The 22,858-nt window shown below is 46.4% G+C and overlaps 1 protein-coding gene across 6 annotated transcripts in view; it reads left to right on the forward strand.

The window, feature by feature from the left end:
- Arfip1 (ADP ribosylation factor interacting protein 1) overlaps positions 1-10,190 on the forward strand; it is a 58,815-nt gene extending 48,625 nt beyond the window's left edge. For all 6 annotated transcript variants that reach the window (XM_057757104.1, XM_057757105.1, XM_057757107.1 and 3 more), the window contains one exon: positions 8,385-10,190. In XM_057757104.1, the coding sequence (XP_057613087.1) occupies positions 8,385-8,540 (156 nt within the window). In that variant the 3' untranslated portion in view covers positions 8,541-10,190. The remainder of the gene's footprint in view (positions 1-8,384) is intronic.
- The last annotated feature ends 12,668 nt before the right edge of the window (positions 10,191-22,858 follow it).

Here is a 22,858-nt window from a genome sequence, read left to right on the forward strand (position 1 = left end):
TAGCCCTGACTGTCCTGGGATTCACCCCTGTAGACCAGGCTGGCCTCAAATTCAGAGATCCACCTGTTTCTGTCTCCCAAGTGCTGGGATTAAAGGTCTATGGCACAACGCCCAGCCATATTAAAATTTTTAATGCATATAAATGTTCTACCTAAGCCAGAAATAGCTGTAATCTCAGTCGCTCAAGAGGCCAGAGTAGGAGGATCCTGAGTTCTAGACCAGCATGGACAATATTGTGAGATGAGGAGATTCCACCTAAAAAGCCACAGAAGCAAAACCCAGTCTTCAGCAGGTGAGGATGCTTGCCACCAAACCTAAGGACCTCAGTTCCGACCTAGAGATCCACACAGCGGAAGGGGAATTTACTGCAGGTTGTCCTTGGGCATGTGTGCCAGTGCATCTGTGTGCACACACAATCGATGTTTAAAATAAGTGTACTTTTAAGGAGAAAGGAAAAATATGCACAGTTAGATCTTTTAAATCTTTTAAATAAGTCCCAAAATAGAGTTCTATTTTCCAGTAGCCTGAGCCTGTAATTCCCTGCTTTGCTGTAGGACCTGACGATCAGTTCTTTGCTAAGAATAGTAAATGAGCTGACGCAAGCACACGAATGACCTCAGTCATTCTTAAAAATGTAGTAACCACGCGAAGAAAACTCTGCACATGTGGTGGTGTTTCCTGTCTGTGGTTAAATACCTTCCACATTGTCCTGTTAGCGGTTAAATGCCTTCCACATTGCTGTTTTTTCTTCTAAACCCAGGTGGTGGGGGATGGGATTGGTGTTTGTGGTTGTGACATTGCCTCCTTTTCCCTTCAGAAACAAGACTGTAGTGGGGAGCTGCGGGCTGTGTTCCTGCCGCTCCAGTTCCTGGTCGCCTGGCTAGCTTATGCCCCAAAATAACAACACACAACCTGTATTCATTTAAACACTGCTTGGCCCATTTCTATTCATGTGTGTAGCACCCCAAGGTGCGCTTACTGGGAAGATTCTAGTCTACGTCCATCCTGGGTCGGAGCTTCATCGCATCTGCCCTGGCGATGAGCTGCATGGCATCTGTCTCTGAGAGGAGCTGCTCTGCCTCTGAGCTCACTTCCTCTTCCTCCCAGCATTCTGTTCTGTCACTCCACCCACCTATGTTCTAACCTATGAGGGCCAAGCAGTTTCTTTATTTTTTAACCAATGACCTTCCTCCATCACAAGACAAAGATGGACTATACACTATTAGCAAAATGAGCTGTTGAACTGTGTGTTGGTTCTGAAGTTAGAATTATCCAGCTCTCACCTCCTCGACCTTTAGAGCCCTTGGTGGCCGATGAGTAGGGATGGCCGCAGGCTGTCTCAGGCAGGCGCACCAGGCGCACCGGTTCCGTCTGTCAGTTGTGCTCAGGTTCCCAATAAAGTGATGTTTCCCAAGGGCATATTTTTGTGTGATTGGTTTGGGAGTTGGGAATTTGGGGTTTGGGTTTTTGAGACAGCATCTCCTGTAGCCCAGACTGGCTAGCCTTGAACTCAGATGAGTGACCTTGAGTGTCTGACCCTCCTGCCTCCACCCTGACATGCTAGTCACGCATAGACACGTACATCTCCTTATCCTTCTTGGTTAGAACTGGCCGACTTTTATGTGGGGTGGGGTTTGGAATTTCTTGTTTTTGTTGCATATTTGCCGTGCACCGCAGCCCCAGTCTGCACTCTAAGCGCTAGAACCCAGTTCGCAAGCTTCGGGCAAGGGGCTGGAGGTTAAGGAAACACACGCAGAGACAGACCGACACACAGACCTTCAAACACTGGTACCAAAAAGCCCATCTTTAATAGCACCATGGAGGCTTAAATACACTGCAGTCAATGGCCAACAGGTGAAAATCCCATCCTCTGATCCTCTAAGCTAGGCACAGCCTCTAGTAACTTCAATTAGAAGGCTCTAGGAGGGAAGAGCAGCTGAAGGCCAGGACTCATACGTCCCAACATCCAGCTGAAGGCCAGGACTCATTAGTCCCAACAGATATGTTTGAGAAAGAGAAACAGTTCCGGCCTTCCATTTCAAAAAAGATTTATTTACAAAAGTGTAAGCTTCTTACCGTGGTACTGCACCGTGCCTGCTCTTACCGTGATGCTGCACCGTGACTGTTTACCGTGGTGCGGCACCGTGCCTGCTCTATGAGTGACTGGTGTCTGCGAGCTCCTCGGCTCCACATTGCACAGCTGCTGCCAGCCTTGAACATCTCCCAAGTGGGCTTTCCAGGTTTTGTGATTTGTGTTGTAGTTCAGTGGTCAGTGTGGGAGCTGAGTGGATCCACAGTGAGCCACAGTGTCTCGGTGCTGTGGTGGGGCTGGGGTGACACCACTGCCTCTCGGGTTGGTTTCTCTGATGAAGATTTCAGAGTGGACTCTCATTAGCTTTCCTCCTTGTAAGCTTTCCAGGGTCTTTCTGTGACTTGGCGTGTTGACATCTCATGTTGGCAGTGCGCTCCTGTGGTGATTCATGTGCTCGTCATGTGTGACCGAAAAGTCATTTGGTAATGAGGGTGATTTTTAAATAATTCTTAACTTAAAAAACTTCCTGGTTTTCTGTCCAATTAAACTTAAAATCCTAGGGTGGAGAGAAGGTTCAGTGGTTAAAGGGCACTGCATGTATTTCCAGAGGACCTGAGTTCACTTCCCAGCAACCTCATGGTGGCTCACAGCCATCTATAATGGGATCTGATGCCCTCTTCTGTCATGCAGGCACACATGCAGACAGAGCACGTGTATGCGTGCGTGCACACAAAATCCTGATTTTTTTTTCTCTTTTTGTGAAACTGAACTGTGAGCCCTGTGCCCTAAACATGCTATGAAAGTACTCTGCCAATGAATTTTGCCCCCAGCCTTTCTTCCTTAATAAGCTAAGAATATTACTGCTTGCAGTTGTTTTTTTTTTTTTTAAGAATTTAAATTTTGGAACTGGAGAGATAGCTCTGGGATTAAAAGCTGGGGACAGAATCTGTGATCACACCTAAACAGAGAGCAGTCGGTGCTGGGGACAGAATCTGTGTGTTCACACCTAAACAGAAAGGGGGGGGGGAGGCTGAGGGAGGGCACTCACAGTGCGAGTCAGAGTATAGAAGGCTTCAGACATTCTCGCCTGAGGAGAGGAAAGCTCTGCACTCAGGGTTTGTCTGTTGAGATGTGTTCTCACTGTGTAGTCGAGGCTGGCTTCAGAAGGATGAGCTCTTGAGATGCTCTGCCACAGCCGGAGAACCTGAGGCTGCAGATGTTCACCCCGCACTCAGAAATGTGTGTGTGTGTGTGTGTGCACGCACGCGTGCACTCGCGCGTGTGCACTGGAGAGCAAACAGTATTCAGAATGTGCCCTTGTAGACTCAAGTCCCTTCCTTGCAGCACTGCCCTGCCCGCCGTCCCAGACCTCCATCACTTACTTCAGTTGCTCTCTTCCCATGGCACTGCCGTGGTGCTGCCTCATGGCCGCCCACCACGTCTTATGACCTTTCACTCTGACATTCTACTCATCTGTAATTTGCTGAATCTCATCCTGATGAGTGAGAAAATTGAGATGATCTTTTCTGCCACACTTGATCATATTGTCTCCTTGCTCTCACTCCTTTCTGGTGTCCCGTGTCTTGATAATTTTTCTCCTCGGCCCACAGTTGCTTTAGCCTGAAGGGCATATGAACTAATGATGTGCTATTTCAGGGACCTAGTGGAGGGCCAAGGGGGCACTCTGCTCCAGGATTCGGGTGTATTTAAAGTAGTCGTATTCCCTAGACTCATTAGAAGAGCCAGTAATTACTGTGAAGTGCCTCACTATGTGACTGTATTTATTAAGATTAATAACTTATTTTAACTGGGTGATACCTATTGTTAGACTAATTCTCTGAATGAGAAGGGGTGTGTAGGGCTGGAGGCATAAATCATAGACTGAACAGCTGCCTAGTGGGCATCAGGCCTGTGTTCTCAACTTGCTGTCTCCAGGGCAGTGCTCACCTGCAGGACTTCAGTAACCTCATGTGCTCATCCCCTGCTTCGCAGGCAGAAGAAGGTGTCCACTTGGCATCATCTCTGAGCATGCTCCCTAAGAAAGCCGCCTCGGCTCTGCCTCAGGAGTCGCTGTTGGTGGTTGTCTTGTCCTTGGACAATTGAAGCATTGTGTGGTGTGTGTAGGCCACTGGGCAGCTGGTGCTGTAACAGCTCGGTGTAGATCGGAGCTGGTTTGTTCCCTGGCGGATCTTCATGAAAGGTCTTTGTAATCCAGCACACAGTGATTTAGTGTATTTCATTTTAAACTGCTTTCTTTCTGATGTTAGGTTTTAAAAGTTTGTCAGATTTGTCAGCTCACTTTTGTCTGCAGTAGTTATCCTCTGTGTTCTTGTTCTAAGTCTCTACTTTTGTTGTCTTATCATTTTAACCACTAAGTTTCTAAACGTAGTTCAGGAAATTTTTGCTCTGCTTTATAGATACAGAAAAACTTATGGAAGCTTAATGTTGAGGTAGTAGTTTAGGGATGCACAGGCTGTGGGCTCCGTTTCTAGCAGTGCGCACACACACACACACACAAATGTATATACATGCACAGGTACATACACATGCAGGTATGATATTGTATTATTCTTATAATTTTAGAAATATATCCTTTATGCTAGATCCTTGCCCCAGTTTCAGTGCTTCTCTAGAGTGTGTTCTGCCACCAGTGTTCGTTTCAAAGTCTTATAGGTTTTCTGACGCTTATTGTCTTGTGAGTGCTGGCAGGCTGCACTAGGTGAAAGAGCTTGCAGCTCTCCAGGAGTGCGGCATTTCCAAGTTCCTCACTCTCCAGTCTGTCTTCAGGAGGTCTAGCCTTAGGCATTTCTTGACTTTATAAGCTGAGATGTTTTTGTTTTGTTTGTCGTTCTTTTTTTTTTCTTTGAAGATTCTTCAAGGGGCTGGTGACATGGCCCAGTGGTAGAGCATTTGCCTCAAAACCTGTAAGACCCTTGGTTCAATCCTCAGTGTTCATCCCCCCACAAGAAACAGGTTAAGTAAAATAATGCAAAATTTACTTAATAAATTTAATTAATGTGATATTTTGTAAAATAATACTTCTGTGTGGTGTTATAATTTGTTGTACAAGGCCAGCATTGATGTGGGATTTTCCTCAGTATGCTGTGATTACCATTGATTAATAAAGAAAACTGCTTTGGACCTATAGCAGGGCAGAACTTAGTTAGGCATGGAAAGCAAGGCTGAATGCTGAGAGAAAGAAGGGCAGAGTCAGAGAGAAGCCATAGCCCTGCAGGAGACAGATGCCAAAACTTTAGCCGGTAAGCCACAGCCATGTGGCAATACACAGATTAATATAAATGGGTTAAATTAATTTGTAAGAGTTAGCCAATAAGAAGCTAGAGCTAATAGGTCAAGCAGTTATTTAATTAATACAGTTTCTGTGTGGTTGTTTCGGTTCTGGGCAGCGGGAACCAACAAACAGCCTCTCCTCCTATACAGCATCACATGTGCATACTGTCTCCTGGTAGCTGCTTGGACCAGAGTGTTTTGGATATCAGATTCTCTTATATTTCAGAATATTTACACACATACACACACACACATACACACAGAGATATAGGAGTCACTGCGGTAAAAGAACCCAGTTCTAAACATAGAATTTGCTCCAGTTTCATATATGCCTTTATGCACTTTCATGTACCGCTTTTCAGTGACCCTGTATTTGGATCACGCATGAGGTCCCACTTGGGACTTTCCACTGGTGTCATAGTCGGCACTTAAAACATGGATTTTGCAGTATTTGAGATTTCTTTTTTCAAATTGGGATGTTCAGCCTGCAATAAAATTTTTAAAAGTTATTTTAAGCCGGGCAGTGGTGGCACACACCTTTAATCCCAGCACTTGGGAGGCAGAGGCAGGCGGATCTCTGCGAGTTCGAGACCAGCCTGGTCTACAAGAGCTAGTTCCAGGACAGGCTACAAAACCACAGAGAAACCCTGTCTCGAAAAAGCAAAAAAAAATAAAAATAAAAATAAAAATAAAAATAAAAAAATAAAAGTTATTTTAAAATTGTTTAGCGACTGCTTTTCTAATTCTACTTGATTACTGTTTTTACTTGATAATGGTTTTTCTTTATGTGTGCTGGGAGTGGAGGAGGGAGTGCTGAGCATGCTTACATGCATACAGAGGTCTGAGGAAGACCTCAGGGACCCTGCTGTGTGCTCTCCACCTATTCCTTTAAGACAAGGTCTCTCCCCCTGCAGAATTGGGTTATAGGTGTATATTCAACCATGCCCTGCTTTCTCTTCTTTTGTCTCTTTCTTTTCCTTTTTTAATATAGATGCTAAGGTTTTGAACATTTATCTTCGTGCTTGCCCAGCAAGTACTCTTCCCGCTGAGCGATCTTCACAGCCCAGCGTCTCTTTATTTAATAACCAAAGTCCTCCATAAGGTACCAGTCCCTGCAGTGCTAGTCCGTCATACCATAGTGCGGAGGACAGTTAACAAAGCAAAAAGCAAGCCATCCTGGTTCTGAATCAGTAAATGTGTTGAGATTTGACTTTGATTTACTAATTTTTTAATTAATTTATTTATTTATTAAATATGATTTACTAATTTTTGAGTGGATAAATGAGTTAATGTTCTTATTTAAATTTATGTTTTTAAGACATTACTACCAGAACTGAACACGTGTGTAATTACAATGCTCCGTGTTGGCAGGAAAAGCTGACGTGGTTCGGCACACGAGGCAGTTAAAACTGCCAGAGGAAGAGCAGTCTGTGGTGTGGACCTGAGGTGGAAGTTTGCGCTGTATTTACATTTGGAAGGCTTTGCTCTGTGCTGCTTTCCCATCGCAGCTTCAAAGCCTTGCACTGTTGTGTGCTGTCTTCCACAGGGACAGCCCGGAGTGCTTGCTTTAGATGGTGTTACACATCCACCTCCTGGATTGTGGAGGCTGCTTGTGTGGCTCTGGGTATCACATTGCTTTGTTGTGAAAACACAAGTAGAGCTCGGTCCTAAAGTGCACCTTTCTGTGGCTGCGCGGATTCAGTTTCACTGTGGGACCGGAAGTGTTTTAGGCACAACAGATGCCCCAGTCAGAGCTTGTGAGCTGCCATCTCTTCTCCAGCGTCTGCCTGTGTTCCGGGTGTCGCCTCCTCCAAGGCTAGGGAAAGAAGCTGTTGTTAGGACACTGTGGCTTTGATGGAAATCTGCAGGCACTTTTCCCTGGTGCCGGGTGCCGCTCTCTGCAGGTTCAGCACATGAACTGATTCCATGTTCTTCCTATTTTCTCCTTCACTGGAAAGTATTAGGAGTTAAATTTCAAGTCAAGAAACACTTGTGGCCAGTTAAAGAAACTGGGCTTTCACAGTAAAATTACATCAGCCTGTTATCGCTATATAATTCAATTCAAAATAGAAATGCAAAAGCATAGGCCAAGTAGTGCTTTCGATAGCACAGCAAGGTGGGGAGTTACTCTGAGCCCTTGGTGGTCACGGGAGAGACGCCCTAGGGAGAGGGAGACTGCACTGTGTGAGGTGTGCAGATGGGGTCCCGCAGCCTGCAGTTTTCCCTTCCGGTTTCTTATAGAACACAGGGTTGCTGCAACTCATGCGTGTCGCATGTATCAGTCGCTCGTTTCTTTGTGTTGGACATTACTCCTTTTTATGGTAATACCCCAATTCATCTCATTCCTGTGGGTTGACTGAGTTGTTTTTACTTTGGAGCTATCACAAGTGAATCAACCCCTGACTCTACTTCTAGCCCAGCCTGGCCCTGAGCGTCAGTGTGAGTCTTCTGTGTGCACCTAGGTTTTCATTCCCTCACGTAAATACCTAGGCGTGGATTAGTTGGATTACAGGTTGATCGTACGTTTAACTGTTGAGAGACCGATGAACGTCTCCGCTTCACAGACGCAGACTGGAGAAGTTTAGTCACTTGTATCTTTACCAGTGGGGACTAATGTAGATTTTCCTAGTAGCAGGATATGGGGCATTTTTCATGAGCCTATGTAGTCTTGTATTCCTTGGTAAAATATCTATTCAATCTTTTGCCTATTGAATGTGGGGGTGTTAACATCTCACTGAATTCTTTATATGTTCTGTAATTAAGCTCTTTATGTGTTTACCTTTCGTCTTCATAAAAGAGGTGTGTGTGTATGTGTGCGTATGTGTGTATGTGTGTCTGTGTCTGTATGTGTGTGTGTCTGTATGTGTGTATATGTGTCTGTGTGTATGTGTCTGTGTGTGTATGTGTGTGTGTCTTATGTGTCTGTGTATATGTGTCTGTGTATGTGTGTCTGTGTGTGTATGTGTGTCTGTGTGTGTATGTGTGTATATGTGTGGTAAGTGTCACTGCGTGGTCTGCTGCCGTGCTCTAACGCTTGCCTGTCGCCCTGCCCTGTCCGCAGGTGAAGGTATTGCGCAATCAACTGGTCCTTTTCCACAGTGCTGTTGCTGCCTATTTTGCGGGGAATCAGAAGCAGCTCGAACTGACCCTTAAGCAGTTCCACGTCAAGTTGAAAACCCCTGGAGTGGACGCCCCGTCCTGGCTTGAAGAGCAGTAAACTCACCCGGAAAGGAGCGAGCAGGGTGTTGTTAAACAGCTAATAAACCTAGTCAGAATGAAGTGGTGTTGGGGAAGCGGTGAGGGAACACCATTGCAGTGACTCTTGCACAGATAGCTTTTATTTTTCCCTTTTCATACCCTAACAATTGAGCTGTTAAATCCGAACAGAAGGTAGGTGATTTTTATGTAAACATGATTACGTAATTTCTATAATTCTAAACACAATAATTTTCCTTTTTGAGAAATCCTTTTTGTATTGTGAAGGTTGGTGGCTATTTCTATAATTTGAAATATTTAATATAGATTTGCACTGATAAGATAAATTCAAGGCTTTTGGTCCTAGAAACGAGGACCAGCTATAATTTTTCAAAGGAGGTTTACATGATTTGTATCAATGTCAGATATTTTATATATGAATATATCCAACATCTTTGAGAAGTTCATGTTTGTGTATTAAAGAAAGAAAGCTATTTTGCAGAGTAAGTTATATGGCGTCCTGCAGCGTCCACAGAAGGGATTTCTGGAATGAATGATTGATTGGCTCATAGGTTGTGGTAGATACCTTTTAAAAATTAATCTGTACCACTGTAACTTTGGTTAGGTGTTTTTAAAGACCTGGGAATCACACTGTCATAATTTCTATGATGTGTTTTAACTTATGAATTTGACAGTTGTGTCAGCAATTTTGATTTATAATGAAACCTGCTTAAGGGAGGTGGATTTTTTTATTTTGTTTTCTACATGTGGACATAGGAATGGAAACTCTTAGTGGTTTCTAGAGTAGTGATTTGTAGATTAGAAAGCTAGTTTGGGGGTAAATTTCGTTTTGATAGAAGAGAATTTCCAGATCATGTTCCTTGACTTCCATGTATGACTACCAGTTAAGCCTTAAATCACAGATACGTGCCTTCTCAGACGCAGTAATCTTGTCCAACCTTGTACAGAAACCATGGAGAGACCCTACGGAGAGCGTGTGATGTGTCTGCTCTTTGGAGAGGAGCACAGTAGGTGCTGGGATTCTTGGTCCTCATGAAACCACACTTGGGGTGCAGTTGGTGAAACCAACTTTGGAGTCTTTTGTTTCTCTTAACTCCTTTTGAAGAATGGGGCTGGGGGGAGTTTTTCCCACCTGGGTAATGAAGAGATCGTGTGGAGGCCATAGGAGGGGAGGCCAGCACTGTTTTATGGTGCAGCACTGTTACTTCTGCGTATGCAGTCGGCCTGTCCACTGTGGGGGCTTCCTCGGTGAGGTAATCTTGTTTAAATGTAAAGTTCCTTTGATTTTGTCGTACATATAAATGAGTATTTGGAGAGCTTTCACTTTATCTGTTCATTTCTATTGTGTTGAAATGAAGTACTTAAAATGACTGTTATACGTGACCTCTGTAGCCTGTACAATGTGTTGTACATGTCCAGATGCCTCTTCGCTGGCTTTTTAATTAATATGTCTGTTTGGAGTGCTTAATACAGTGTAATGTGATTGTAAGTCATGAACCTATTTTAAATCATTCCCGCCTGTATATTTGTACTCTGAAAGAGCCTTATTTTATTCTTCAAGCAGAGTAGCTACTTGTGATGGTTATTCACACTCCCCAGAGCGTGCCTCTGGTGTGAATTTTGTATTCTTATTAAAGTTTCTGCTGCATTATCTTATTGCCCTGATCTCATAAATTTTAAATAGCAGTAACTATTTGGAGCTTCAGAGAATATACCTTTCTTTCCTGATCTTCAAAGAGAAATGGTGCTTCTTAATTTGTCATGGTCTATAAGTCATTCTTTATCTCAATCTGCATCTCTCTGAGCTGAACATGTCCAGTCTCACCACAGTTCAACAGCTGTAGCAAAACAAAAAAATCATCATGGGTTAATGATTTTTTTTTTCAGGAAAGCTAAATATAACGGTGATTTCTGAGTAGTGGGCACATGTGCAAAAGAAGTAAGTGTAGCCTAGGATCTGTTTCTAGAAGAGAACACAGGCCCTCGGAGTGCGTACACACTTTAAAGATGGTTCTGTGTGGCTGGTTCGCCTTCCAGAGTGAATGTGTCCACTTCCGCCTCTGGGAGCACATGTGGGAACCGAGCATGTTTTTTAAGCAGGATGTTGAATCAGCAGGAGCCACTTTGCGGTGTTACAGTTGGAAAGGAGGCTGCTGTCTAGAAACAGATAAAGGGTAAACAAGATCTGAGGAGTTTCGGTGCATGGTACCTCGGGACAGTGAGGTATGGCTTTTCTCATATTAAAATAGAAATATTCACGGAAAACATACACTGAAGGGAAGCGGTTTGCCAAACTCTGCTGCAGGCTAGCTAGCCAATGAGCTCTGCCCGATTCTCTTGTCTCGGCTTCCCGTCTCAGGCTGAGTGCTGAGGTTGCGAGTGCACGTTGCTCTGGGCCTGTGCCGCCGTCCAGCCCCTGTTCTCTTAAATGGAAGCTAAGAGGGACCTCAGACCTGAAGAAGCAGTGTGGCTAAGATCGTGAGGTTCCGTTCCATCCCCCATGGGCAAACCATATTGATGGCACCTTGTACAGCTGTCTGTCTTTTCTTCCTCCCTCCCTCTCTTCTTTCCTTCCTTCTTTTTGTAACAAAACTAACATTTATTCATGACAAAAATTCCATCAAATTTTGAATGAAAATTTCTTATTGAAAATCTGTAGATGAATTTATAATAATGTCGGATTTAGCACTTTATGTTTTACATCGTACATAATAAAAGATTGTGTCTTTAGCAACGCTATTCTACATCAGCACAGTCGCTATATACAGTGCAGCACTGCCAAGAAAGAAATAAAGGCCACACTGAGAGCAAATGAAGAAGTAAAACATTATCTGCTCCAGACGCACCATTGTCTGCCTAGGAAATCCCACAGAAAGCACCAGAGCCCTCCTGAGCCAGATAAGGAGTTCTGCTGTCTTGCAGGATACCATGTTTTCCGTCTCATACATCACCCACGACCTTAGGGGTTTCTGAACTATCTCCCATAGTGCTAACAAAAATCTGGACACAGCCAGGAATTAACGAGTCACAAGAAAGGTCTAAGAGGAGTTAGATACCATTTAGGGGTCTGCAGAGATGCTGTCAGTAAAGCGCTCTGTGCACACATGAGGTCCCGGGTTCAAATCCTCAGCTCCCACATACAAGCAAGGCATGGAGCTGTGTGTCTGTAACATCAGTCCTGGGGGTAATGGAGACAGGGAGGTCACAGGAGCTCGCCGGCCAACCAGTCTAGGTGACTCAGTGAGTTCCAGGTTCAGGGAAAGAACCTCTCGAAGGCTTATGTGGGGAGTTATGAAGGAAGACGTCAGACATCCTTCTCTATCACGCACACACAGTTCAAAACTAATTTGCTGCTTTTAAGGTTGACTTTCTGTGACAGGCTTATAGCTCTGCTTCTGGCTTGGTGTGCACATGTGTTTGTATAAATCATGTCAGGGTGAAATGTGGGCCTAGCCAGTGTAGACAGAAACAGACAAGTAAGCCCTGTCATGTTCTCTTGGACCTCTGGTGTCTGAAGTGGCCACCGAAGGAACTATAGGCTCACTGTGGAGGCAAAAACCAAAAAAGAAAAAACCAAAACAAAAGCCTCTTTGCTTGTTCGTGTAGGGTCGGCATGCAGTGAGATAGGGAAAGAGGCAAATGGTCCGGTTCAGCTTCTTAAAAAAGATCTGAAATAGTGGAGTTTTTGGAATAAGGAATAAAATAAGAGAAATTATATCTGCTACCTCACCTGATTTTTTTTTTTGTACATTGACTTATTTTTGTGCGCAAACACATCCGCACCCCAGCGTGTGCGGAAGGCAGCGGACGGCTTGCAGGAGCCAGTTCTGCCTTCCATCATTTGGTTCCAGGGATCCAACTCAAGCCCTTAGGCTTGGCAGCAAATGCCTTCACCTGCCGAGCCCTGTAGACAGCTCACTTCTCCACGTTCATCCTCCCTCTAATGACCTCTGACTGTGTTAGGAAGCTCTCTCTAGAGTTTGGGACGGGTAATTATAACTTTCCTGGAGGAATATGTACTTAATACGGCTAGACACTGACCTCCCGAGGAAGGCGTGCATGCACGCAGTTTTTGCAGTCCACAGTTTGAAAAGGACATACAGCTGAATAAAACGGGAAAACAGCTGAAGACGTCGAGTGTGTTTGGTCCTGGGAGAGGATTTGCATTGGGTTTTTAGCTCTGCCGCTGTAGGGGAGAATGCTTTAGATGTGTGCCCACGGGGTTTGCTTTTAAAGGCTAGCTGCAGCACGCCGGTGCATGACCATATGTGGGAAAAACGGGGGAAAGGTTCCCTTTCTTTTTTTCTTGGTGTTTTGAGACAGAGTCTCACTATGTGTCCCTGCCTGGCCTGGGACTCGAAGATCACCACCGTCTGCCTCCTGAGTGCTGGATTGAATGGCACGCACACCCGTGCATGGCAGGAAAAGGTTTCTTAAATATGGCACAATGCTACTGGAGAGACAGGTAGGGTATATATGTGATTTAACAGTACTAGTCAACTTTTTTAAAAATTTTCCAATAATTTTTAAGTGTCGATTTGATTTAGAAATGCAGTAGGATTCTTCCAAGTCTTCCTTCTCCCACTGTGGTGGCAACGAGCCTTATTTTTTTTTTAATGTAGTCCATGAGACTCCTTGCTCCATGCATAAAGATTCCAGAATCCGCACCGCCCACCCCAGCGTGTGAAGAGTGGAGCTGACAGCAGCAGCAAGCAAAGGTGCAGAACTCCCTAAGCGAGGTATTTCCCCTTGTTCCTCCTCAGAATTCCCTAAACAAGCTGTTTGAAAGCTCAGGGGAGTTAGGCCCAAGACGAAACTAACTTTATTTTAGCTCAGTTAGGATGATTCTTCTGTCTCAGTTTTGTGCTCTCTGCTCGGGAGCAAACACGTAGTATAGTGCTTTTCTATGCTAACATTCTAGTTGCTTAAAATTTAGCTATAATAATTTGCTTGAAACTGATTTTCCAACTAAAAGGGTATTTTTTGAGGTAGCCAGATTTTATCTAATTCACACTAATAAACTAATAAAGCAGCCTAATTCTATAAAGATAAATCCTAGATGTGTGCATTCCCACGGGTCTCCTCTTCCGCCACTCCACCCCCATACACACACACACACGCACATGCGCACACACACACACACACACACACACACACCGGCTAAGCCTGGGAACACACTCCAGATCCAAATGTCCTAGCTGGCTCCTACTTGTAAGAGGAGCCACAGAAGCCCAGGCAGTGTTTGAGCACAGAGGTCTAACCATGGCAATGGTTACCATAGAACCAGTGCCTATCACGGGTGCAGTAAGTGGCTGAGCTTAAACAGTCAGGAGTATTTGCTGACCTTCATCCCCTGACCCCATTAACACCCTGACGCGAACTCGAGGGTTCCTGAATTGATGCCAGCCAGCTCCCCTGGGAGGACAGACTCTCATTCATTGTTTAGGTTTCCTGTGCAGGGGTCTTAAAAAATAAAAATAAAAAAACAGTCCAAGGGTCTGTAGTATGGTTTGGTGACGTTGTGTGACTGGTTTGCTGGACTTACCACCACCACCACCTAAACGCCTTGCCCCCCAAAAGAGCAGCTTTCCTTCAGGACGTTTAGTTAGCATTTTCTTCCTGGTAAGCCAGCTGTCAGATGAGAGAAGTGAGTTAGAAACTGCAAATGAACATCTAGTAATATGACAAAAGAAAGCAAGCCCTGGCGCACAGAGATGGTGCCTGAACTCACAAGGGGAGGCAGAGGGCAGCGTTAGCGCCTCTCAGCGGGCTCCGGTCCTAACTTGCCCCTTTGTGCTCTTAAAACAAAACCACAGTGACATAATAGGGGGCCATTGTGCTGCGTTGGGGTTTTCGGGACTTGAGAGTCACCATTAGTGCCCAAGAGCAGAGCAATGAGAACAGGTCTTTTTGTCCCCTCAACACAAGTCATTTTAATCCAGGCCACTTCAGACTTCCTTACTGCTGACCTTCTGAGTGACCTTGGTTTATTCCAGGAAGAACTCTGCCCAGTTAGTTCTTTGAGCTCATTTTTACTGTGACTTTCTGCCCGGTGGTAGTGAATTGGGTTCACCCGACTAAGGAAGCATTCATGATTATTAATTTGCTGACATTTCATTATTACAATATTTTCCTCCTAGGTTGTCCTTTTTGCAGTCGCCCACAGGGCTTGTGGAAGCAGTTTAACTCCGAGCCGTGAAGAGCCAGACAGCTGTCTTCCCAAGGGCACACTTTGTCTCCCTTCAGTTGAAGTCGGGAGTCCTCTCCTCTCTTGGGTGTAACTTTAAAACGGCAGATGGTCCACATGAAATGCCCTGGTCCTTGGTCTCCATCGCTCTCCTTCCCACGTTCTATGAGAGAGAGAGAACGCGCGCGCACGGGAGAGCGAGAGCCAGTGTTGTTTCTCGGTCCACCGTGGGCTGCCGGCTTTGGGTCGAGCACCAGCATGTCTTCTGAAACGTTAACCAGCCTGTGCAAGCCTACATTCGTTCAGTACACCATAAAATATTACGATGGCTGACTGTTGCCTTCATGTTTTTATATCCTGCTTCAAAGAGCCTGCATCCATCAGACGGTTGCCTCCCTACTGTCGAGGCCCGTGGAAGACAGGAACTGGTCTGAGCATTTGTAGCTTTCCCTGTGGCTTGTGTGTCAAAACACAGTGTCCTCGGTACAAAGGATTCCTATTCCTGGGCCTCTGGCCTTGAGTGGCTGAAGGCCCACTGGTGTCATTGGGTGGTCACAGGGACAGGAAGAAAAAGATCAGTACGGAGAACATACTGTTTGTGATTGAATAAGGAAGTCGCAGTTCTGTACTTGTGGATGTTGGGGGGAGGGGAGTGTATTTTGCTATTACCACCGTGATCTGTGAACACAGTCCCATCCATGCTGCCCCAGTAAAGCTTTCATCAGTCAATCTTGGAGCACAATATTCTCTTTGTAGGCTTTCGGGCTTAACACCCACCCCCCACTACAGTCAATCCTGTAGATAATGCTTGCAGGGTTGGTCTCTTTCTATCCAGTGTAGTTGTCACCACAGATTCCGACTAGGGAGCTCTCAGAGACAATACAGACGGGCACTTCTTCCCCGTGTTCCCAGAGGAGGGATGCAGAAGCGAGGCCAGGCAAAAATATTGTTATGTTTATTACAGAGTCTAGGTACACACGAGGGAGAGTGGGCTTCTGGGAGAGTCACCCTCTTCCTGGAAATTTGGATAGCTCACTTCAGGGGCAAACTTTAATGGAAGGGTTCTGGCTGTTTTATGGTAGAGTAATCCAGGACTCCCCTGTCTAGCCTTCACCAGGAGTTTCACGTAGCGTGGTGTTGGATACACGATGATAGCACGCAACAGAAGTATGGAAGTGTCATTAGAATAGTGCATAGAGCAGTTAGCGGCTATCTTGAGCCAGGCTGGGCCCACTGGCTTGGGGCGGTCTTGTGTCTGCTGTGTGAGCGGTCACATGATAGCCACCATGCAGACTGCCTCTTCTCCCTCTGCCCCTCCAGCTTCCTTCGCACTAGGGTCTGGTTGGCAGGTGAAGTGGCGGAATCAGCTCATCCTTGTAGGTTCCCAGGGAGATGGTGTGAGGAGATTGAGCTGTTTGTGACCTGACCTTAGCTTTCATCTAGAGGCCAGCCCAGGTGCTGCCATCCTTCAGAAGGAACAGAAACTGACCAGTAGCCACCCAGTTGTTGAAGTATAAATGCAGGCACACAGAGATCACCCAGGAAGACCGTAGACTCTCCAAATGGCTTTCTAAACCTTGGAAACAGTTCTAAAAGATGAGTCCTTTATCACAGCACAATGCAGCAGAAACGCTTTCATGACAGCAGACACATCCAAAAACACCTAGGATTTATAAATAAAGTCCCCGTTGTTCTCAACAGCTTTGGCTGAAAGTGTGTGACTTTTGTTGAAAGTCTAGAATCTAGACTCTAGATGCTAATAAAAATGGGTGAATCAGAATCCCCTCAGCTCCAACCTCCCCTGATGCCCAATCCCTGCTCCAGCTGTCTGACTTGTCCCGATGCATCTACCCCACCTCTGCATACAGCAAAGGTCCCTGAGCCATCGGGCTGTTCTGTAGCCCCTGGACTGTGAGCATGGAGACCCCAGGGCCCCCGTTCCCCATGGGCTCCTTTAGGTCAGGCCGAGTTATGCCCAGTAAGCAAACAGCCGCCTCAGAAACTGATGTTCTTGCAGACAGAAGCCATGGAGCTTAGACAAGGACAAAGGGAAACGGTGGCGAGGAATGGGAGACAGAGATGGAGATGTGTGGGTGCCGACCCTTGTCCTCTGCTGTCTTTAGACTCTTGAAGGCTGTACATGTTTGGGATCCCTAATTGAGAATTCACAGTAGTTTGCTGTTTTCCCGGGAAGAGAAATTGACGTGTGTGTGTGTAAATATGTGTGCGTGAATGTGTACATGTGTGTGTGTTTGAATGTGTGTGTTTGAATGTGTGTTGCCATTTCAGCATAAATATAAAACTAATTCCATATCATGGTGTCGAATGTCTCTTATAGGTATGCTTTCCCTGGATCCACTGCCCTCCCTCTCTTATTAGAAAGACACCCAGAATAAGGGTGTGCATCAGTTACTCTACAGGAAGCATGGGCTGAAGTGTGTTGGGCCACTGGGGTTTAGAACTCTGCAGCATTTCAAGACTCTCCGCTGTAGCCTAGGCCTGAGAAAGCAACAGTGGAGTCCGTTGTACAAATGCCGCTTGCTCTATTATCTCGTATACAGTTTGATGGCTATTGATTGTATGCACATAGAAATTGATTGTGTGCCCAAAATGGTACATGGAAGAAATTTGGGAATGTGAGGACATGTTTTCCATCACTCTGAGATACTGATTGTCAAGTATTTGGGACTCCCTTCAGAAGGAAGCCAGTAAGTTAGAAACTAGCTTTAACACCAACAAACCCAGCTCCCTTTCAGCCTGAGCTTGACCTGGCCCACGGAACTGTGTGAATACAAGTGAATTACAATGCTGAATGTTTCATCGTTTCTCTCTGTACCCAGTGTCAGACTAAACTTGACCAATAGCACCAGCAGCGAAGTCCATTTGAGAAGCGTTAGTATTCTGGTTAGTGCCTAGGCTGCGTGGAGCCTTGGGGTCCATTCCAAACACTGCCAAAAGCAAGCTAAAACAAAAGACAGATTATTATGGGCTGGCCTTATTTGCTATCGTAGCCTAAGTATGATTATTAAACCTGCTTATTAAAAACAGAAACTAACTACAAGTGCTTTGTCTCCCAAGCTGTTTCACCAAAGTATACCCTTGAATCCCAGGGGCACAAAGAGACTTTTAAAAAGTTACTAAATCAATAAGTGACCCTTTCTCCTACCTCTACCTCGCCTACAAAATGTTCACATAGCATTCCCACAGGGAAACACACACACACACACACACACACACACACACACACACATGTTCTGTTGCTGATTCCTTGGTTTTGTTTGGGAACTGCTTATACTGTGAGAGCTACAGCTTCAAATTACTCTGTTTGTTCTTCTAGCTTCTTGAAAGGGTAAACAGTTTGAAAAGTTAAAGCCAGTAGCAAAATAAACCTGCAGGCAAACACTCTAACTTCTTTCTTATCCAGGCCCACTGGCTTGTTTGGAGAGGTGGATAAGAAAAGTGCTGTGCTGTGCTGTGCCATGCTGTGCTGTGCTGTACTGTGCCATGCTGTGCTGTGCCATGCTGTGCTGTGCTGTGCCATGCTGTGCTGTGCCATGCTGTGCCGTACTGTGCTGCGCCGTGCCATGCTGCGCTATGCTGTGCTGTGCCTTGCTGTGCCATGCCTTGCTGTGCTGCCATGGCACATTCTGACTCCGAGTTTTCTACTCCAGGTTGGAACCCTGTCACAGCCAGCAGGTTCTAAACCCGGTACTGGGGGTAAACTAAAAGAACAGGAATGGACGAAGGCTTTCTGAGCACATCCAACCTGTAACAATACTATCACTTTCTCCTTTTTCTCTTCCTCTGTCCTCACCGTCCCGAACTCTCACACACTCCTGAGGGGAGAAAATGGGCTCCATAGGCAGGTAGGGACAAGGGTCCTCAGATATCTGTTACCTCAGTCCTGTGTTGGGTAAGAGTTGTTTTTAATCTCTTGACCCTTATCTCAAACAAAGCACCACTTACTGACAAATGCCTGCACAATAACAAGGGAGACGTCATTGATGCTGCCATGGATATGAACACAGAGAAAGCTCTTTCTGTGTAGCACATTGGCAAATTGTTACTTAGCATCTGCACACCAGAGTTCTACCCTCTTAATGACCACAGCCCCGCCAACGTTTCCTAAATTTAAAGACGACTTACTATTTAAAGTCTGTAACCTGAGGAAATAAGATGGCATTTGGTAGTTCAGAAAAGCATTAGAGCAAGTGGAGTCTGGCTCAGTCGCCAAGCTTGTGACTCAGTGTTCAATCCCTAGGACCCATGCCGTAGAAGGAGAAAAGCGACTGACATCGTCCTTGACCATCAGAGGCACACTGAGGCACGTGCACATCCACACCTACAAAATAAACACGCGGAATAACAATGGGGGACCTCACAAGTTGTTTGGACGATTATCGGAATATGGCATTTGCATTTTGCCTTTAAGGTGTTCAAATCAAGTTTGCATTCAGACTGACAGTCACAATCTGCAGGTTCTATTTGTTGTGAGATTTCCACCCTCCCGAGGAAACAGTGTGCCCATCTTCGAGTCTCTTGCTTATCTGCCAGTCTAACTACAGAATTGGCCATTTGTTTCTTTGGGCGGTTTCGGCTCCTAAGAGGTAGAGCTACTACGACCTGTAATCTGAACAAGTGACCCCATCAGGTGTATCTTTTAGGAATAAGATGAAAAGGTTGAGCTAATGCCAGGTGGTGGCGGCACACGCCTTTAATTCCAGCACCCAGGAGGCAGAGGCAGGTGTTTGTGAGTTTGAGGCCAGCCTGGTCTACAGAGCTACTTTCAGGACAGCTAGGGCTGTTACATAGAGAAACCCTGTCTTGAAAAACCAAAAAGAAAAAAAAAGAGAACGAAAGAAAAAGGAAAGAAAGAATAAAAAGAGAAGGTTGAGCTAAGCAAACCTCAGTCTGTATCATAAAAATGGGAGAAGCCTTGTGGGAGGGGCGAGGGAAAGGGGGACTTCAGCTTGCTGCTTCAGATGCATGCCTGGGGCACTGACTTCAGTGTATTCAAGGACCTGTGGAGTCAGCACACAGGCTAAATCGACTCCTTTAGCAAATAATTCTGCTTTTTAATGATGAGATATGCTTTAGAATGTATGCCGAAATTGAGTCATGCTGATTTGAACATTTAGTTCAGTCAGTGATTCCTAATGACAGATTAAATACAATCTCTCTATGAAAGAAAAAAAAAAAAAAACAAGCTGAGAGCATCTCAGAAGTCAAAGCCAGAAGGGAGAAAATGCATTCAGTGACAGGAATGTAACTTTAGACCTTTCTGGAAGGACCACTTTGGAAGAGGGCAGAGTAAGCTGCACAGAGAAGAAGGAATGTCCCAGAGGACTTTCTGCTGGCCCTGGGGGATGCCCGTGCCATGCTAAGTAACTAGAGGCTGGCCACAGTACCCTCCATTCAGTGTTGAGGGGCAGCGGCAGCAGCTACCTCTCAGCCACAAACCTGGTGACTTCAGGTACCCTGCTTCAGGAGCCTTCTGAGCTTTCCCCGCAGGCTGGCACATTTTCCCAGCATAGATGGAACAAAGCCCTTTGCTGGTCACAGCAAGCCTAGGGCATGTGTGCATGTGTGTGGCAGACAGTATATGAACGTGTTGCCTCCCTCGCCTGGAGAGCTGTGCCCCTTCCAGCTCTGTCAGACCATCTACTGTGCAGAAGAACAGCAAGTGGAAATAAACAAGACCTGTCCATACAGGGGCCTCACACCGAGCTGCTTCCGGGAAAGGGAAGCCCGAATGGCAGGAGATGCAGGGTGCCACTGCCTTGTCAGACTGAAGGTCACATCTGCGTACACATGACTCTACAGGAGGTTAGAGACAGATGTGGGAAGCTGTGAGGTGGACCTGTGCACACAGCAACCGGCAACAGTTTCTGGGTGAGTGGGCGGATTTGGTGAGAAGATGGGGAAGAATTCTGAGCTTCAGGACATAGGTGTCCGGTTATACTTCTCTAGGGTGGAAAACAAAACAGAAGGCTGGTGGGAGATCGATAGTAAGACCTGGGGTGCCCCACACATGGTGGGCAGCAAATGGACAGACACATCGTCTTACTCAGAGTTAGCATGATGCCCGTGGGCCTAAGGCAAACAACCAAGTCTGGGACTTTAGCCTCCACAGCCCGCTGTCAGGAAAAGGAATGAGGGGAGAGTGTTGCTTTTAAGGGGAAGGTGAACTGACTTCCCGGCATTGAATCGGGACTGTGACACCACCACCAGTCGGATGTGGATTTAAGTCCCTGGCATAACTGAAGACAATTGGCTCTCGTTTTCCTGGGCCCTTCCCAAGGATGGGAACCTAAGGCCATGGTTATTCATATTTTATTGCTTTTCTTTCCAAAAGGCATCCAGAGTAAAGTCAGAAACGATTCCCATGGGATTATAATGGACAATGGGAGATCAAGGGTTGTAAGAGCCTTGTGACTGAGAAGAAGGGTCACCAGGGAGGGCTAGAGAGGCCCGTGGAACAGAGCGGAGCTGGAGATCAAAGGCCAAAGGGGGAGGAAGGGCCACTGGGCTTGACAACTCTAAAGTGGCTTTTTCCTTCTTTTCTCATCTCACCATGTTGTACCTAAGGCTCAAAATATCCCCTTGCCTCAGCTTCTGGAGTAGCTGGTCCACAGGCAGCAGAAAGGGACTAGTCTGAGAGCCATGCTCGTTCGCTACAGGGATGGAAGGAAGAGGTCTGACTGCCTAAAGAAGGGGAAAGGGGGCTAGCCTGGTGACCCACACAGATTGAGTTGGAGGACAGCCTGGGCTACAGAGCGAGTTTAAGGACAGCCAGGGCTACATAGATTCTGTCTCAATAATAATAATAAATAGTAAAATTAGGGGGAAAAGGGAAAAGACTCTGTCTTGCAGCTCACACTTAACACTTGTTACTCTTTGACCTGGGAAGCAATCAATATTCATTTGGATTGACATGAGCTCCCAGCCCAAGACCGGCATTGATATTTTCAGTGTTTGTGGGTGGACGTGTTGAATCGGGAACTATATTAATGGCCAAAGAACTCACCAAGAAGGCCAAGAAAAAGGCAGGCACCATTTTGGGGTCTAGATAGTGGAACGATTGGAACTAGTATTTTCTCTTTTCCTATGCAAGGCTCGCGGTAGGAGGCGAAGAATTATGTCACTGGAGTCCAGGAACTAGGGACCTGGTGGAATCAGCTGGAAGTTGTCAGGCCTGAGAGCTTGGGAAAGCGCTGTTCGGTTATCTGGGCGCACCCAGAAAAGGGCAGGATGACTTCATTCCCCGCAGAGGGCGCCTCCCGCCCCGGCAGCTGAGGTGCCAGCAGCCGGTTTGTCCAGGATAAGTTTTCTTTGACTACTCAACTTCTCTCTGCCTGGCGTAGTCGCAAGTCACTTTGGAAAAAAAAAAATGCGATTAGACTGACTTCCCCGGTTCCTTCAACGAGTGGGCGGGCTCTTCCCAGTTCCCAGACAGAGCTCCTTCATTCAGCCAGGTCTGCCATACTTTTTTTTTTCTTTAATAAATCTGAAAAGTTTGTTACCATCATTGAGAAAAGAGAAAATAAAGAAAAGGGAGGGGAGGGAAGGGAAAACAATTTGGCGTGCAGCACAGAGGACCTGGCCGTCAGAATGCTCTGAACCGCCAGGGAGCTCCCCTAGCGAAACCCATTGCTCCGGGGAGAAACTATTGTGGAGCTGAGCGTTCTGGCGCGCGGAGGTCTGTATGTGTGTGAAGGTGCGTGCGTGCCTACGAATGAGTGCGGGGTGTTCATGCGTGAGCGCAGGGGAGGGTGTCCAGGAGACTGCCGCAGAGGTTCCTTTGTGGAAAGCGGTGACCTGCTCGGTAGCGAACGTGGCGCCTCCCCCTCGCTCCCTCGTTCTACTAGGACCGCAGGGCTCATCTTCACCCTGCAGCAATCGCTATCTCCCTCTCGCGTGGGGCTTCAGGTGCCAGGAGCTGCGTGCTGGGCGGCGGCTTTCGAGTCTCAGGAGCCCGGAGCTGGCTAGGGCGAGCACGGTGTCGGGTGGTAGGGGGAGCGAGGGAGGCAGTCGAGCAGGAAAGGGCGTGCTGCCCTTTGCGGCCGGCTCGCGGAGCAGCCGGGTAGGCAGCATTGTTACCTGCAGCGGCCCCGCCCCTCCGCGCCGCCCTG

This window comes from Chionomys nivalis, chromosome 24 (assembly GCF_950005125.1).
Source record: "Chionomys nivalis chromosome 24, mChiNiv1.1, whole genome shotgun sequence".
NCBI classification, from domain to species: Eukaryota; Metazoa; Chordata; class Mammalia; order Rodentia; family Cricetidae; genus Chionomys; species Chionomys nivalis.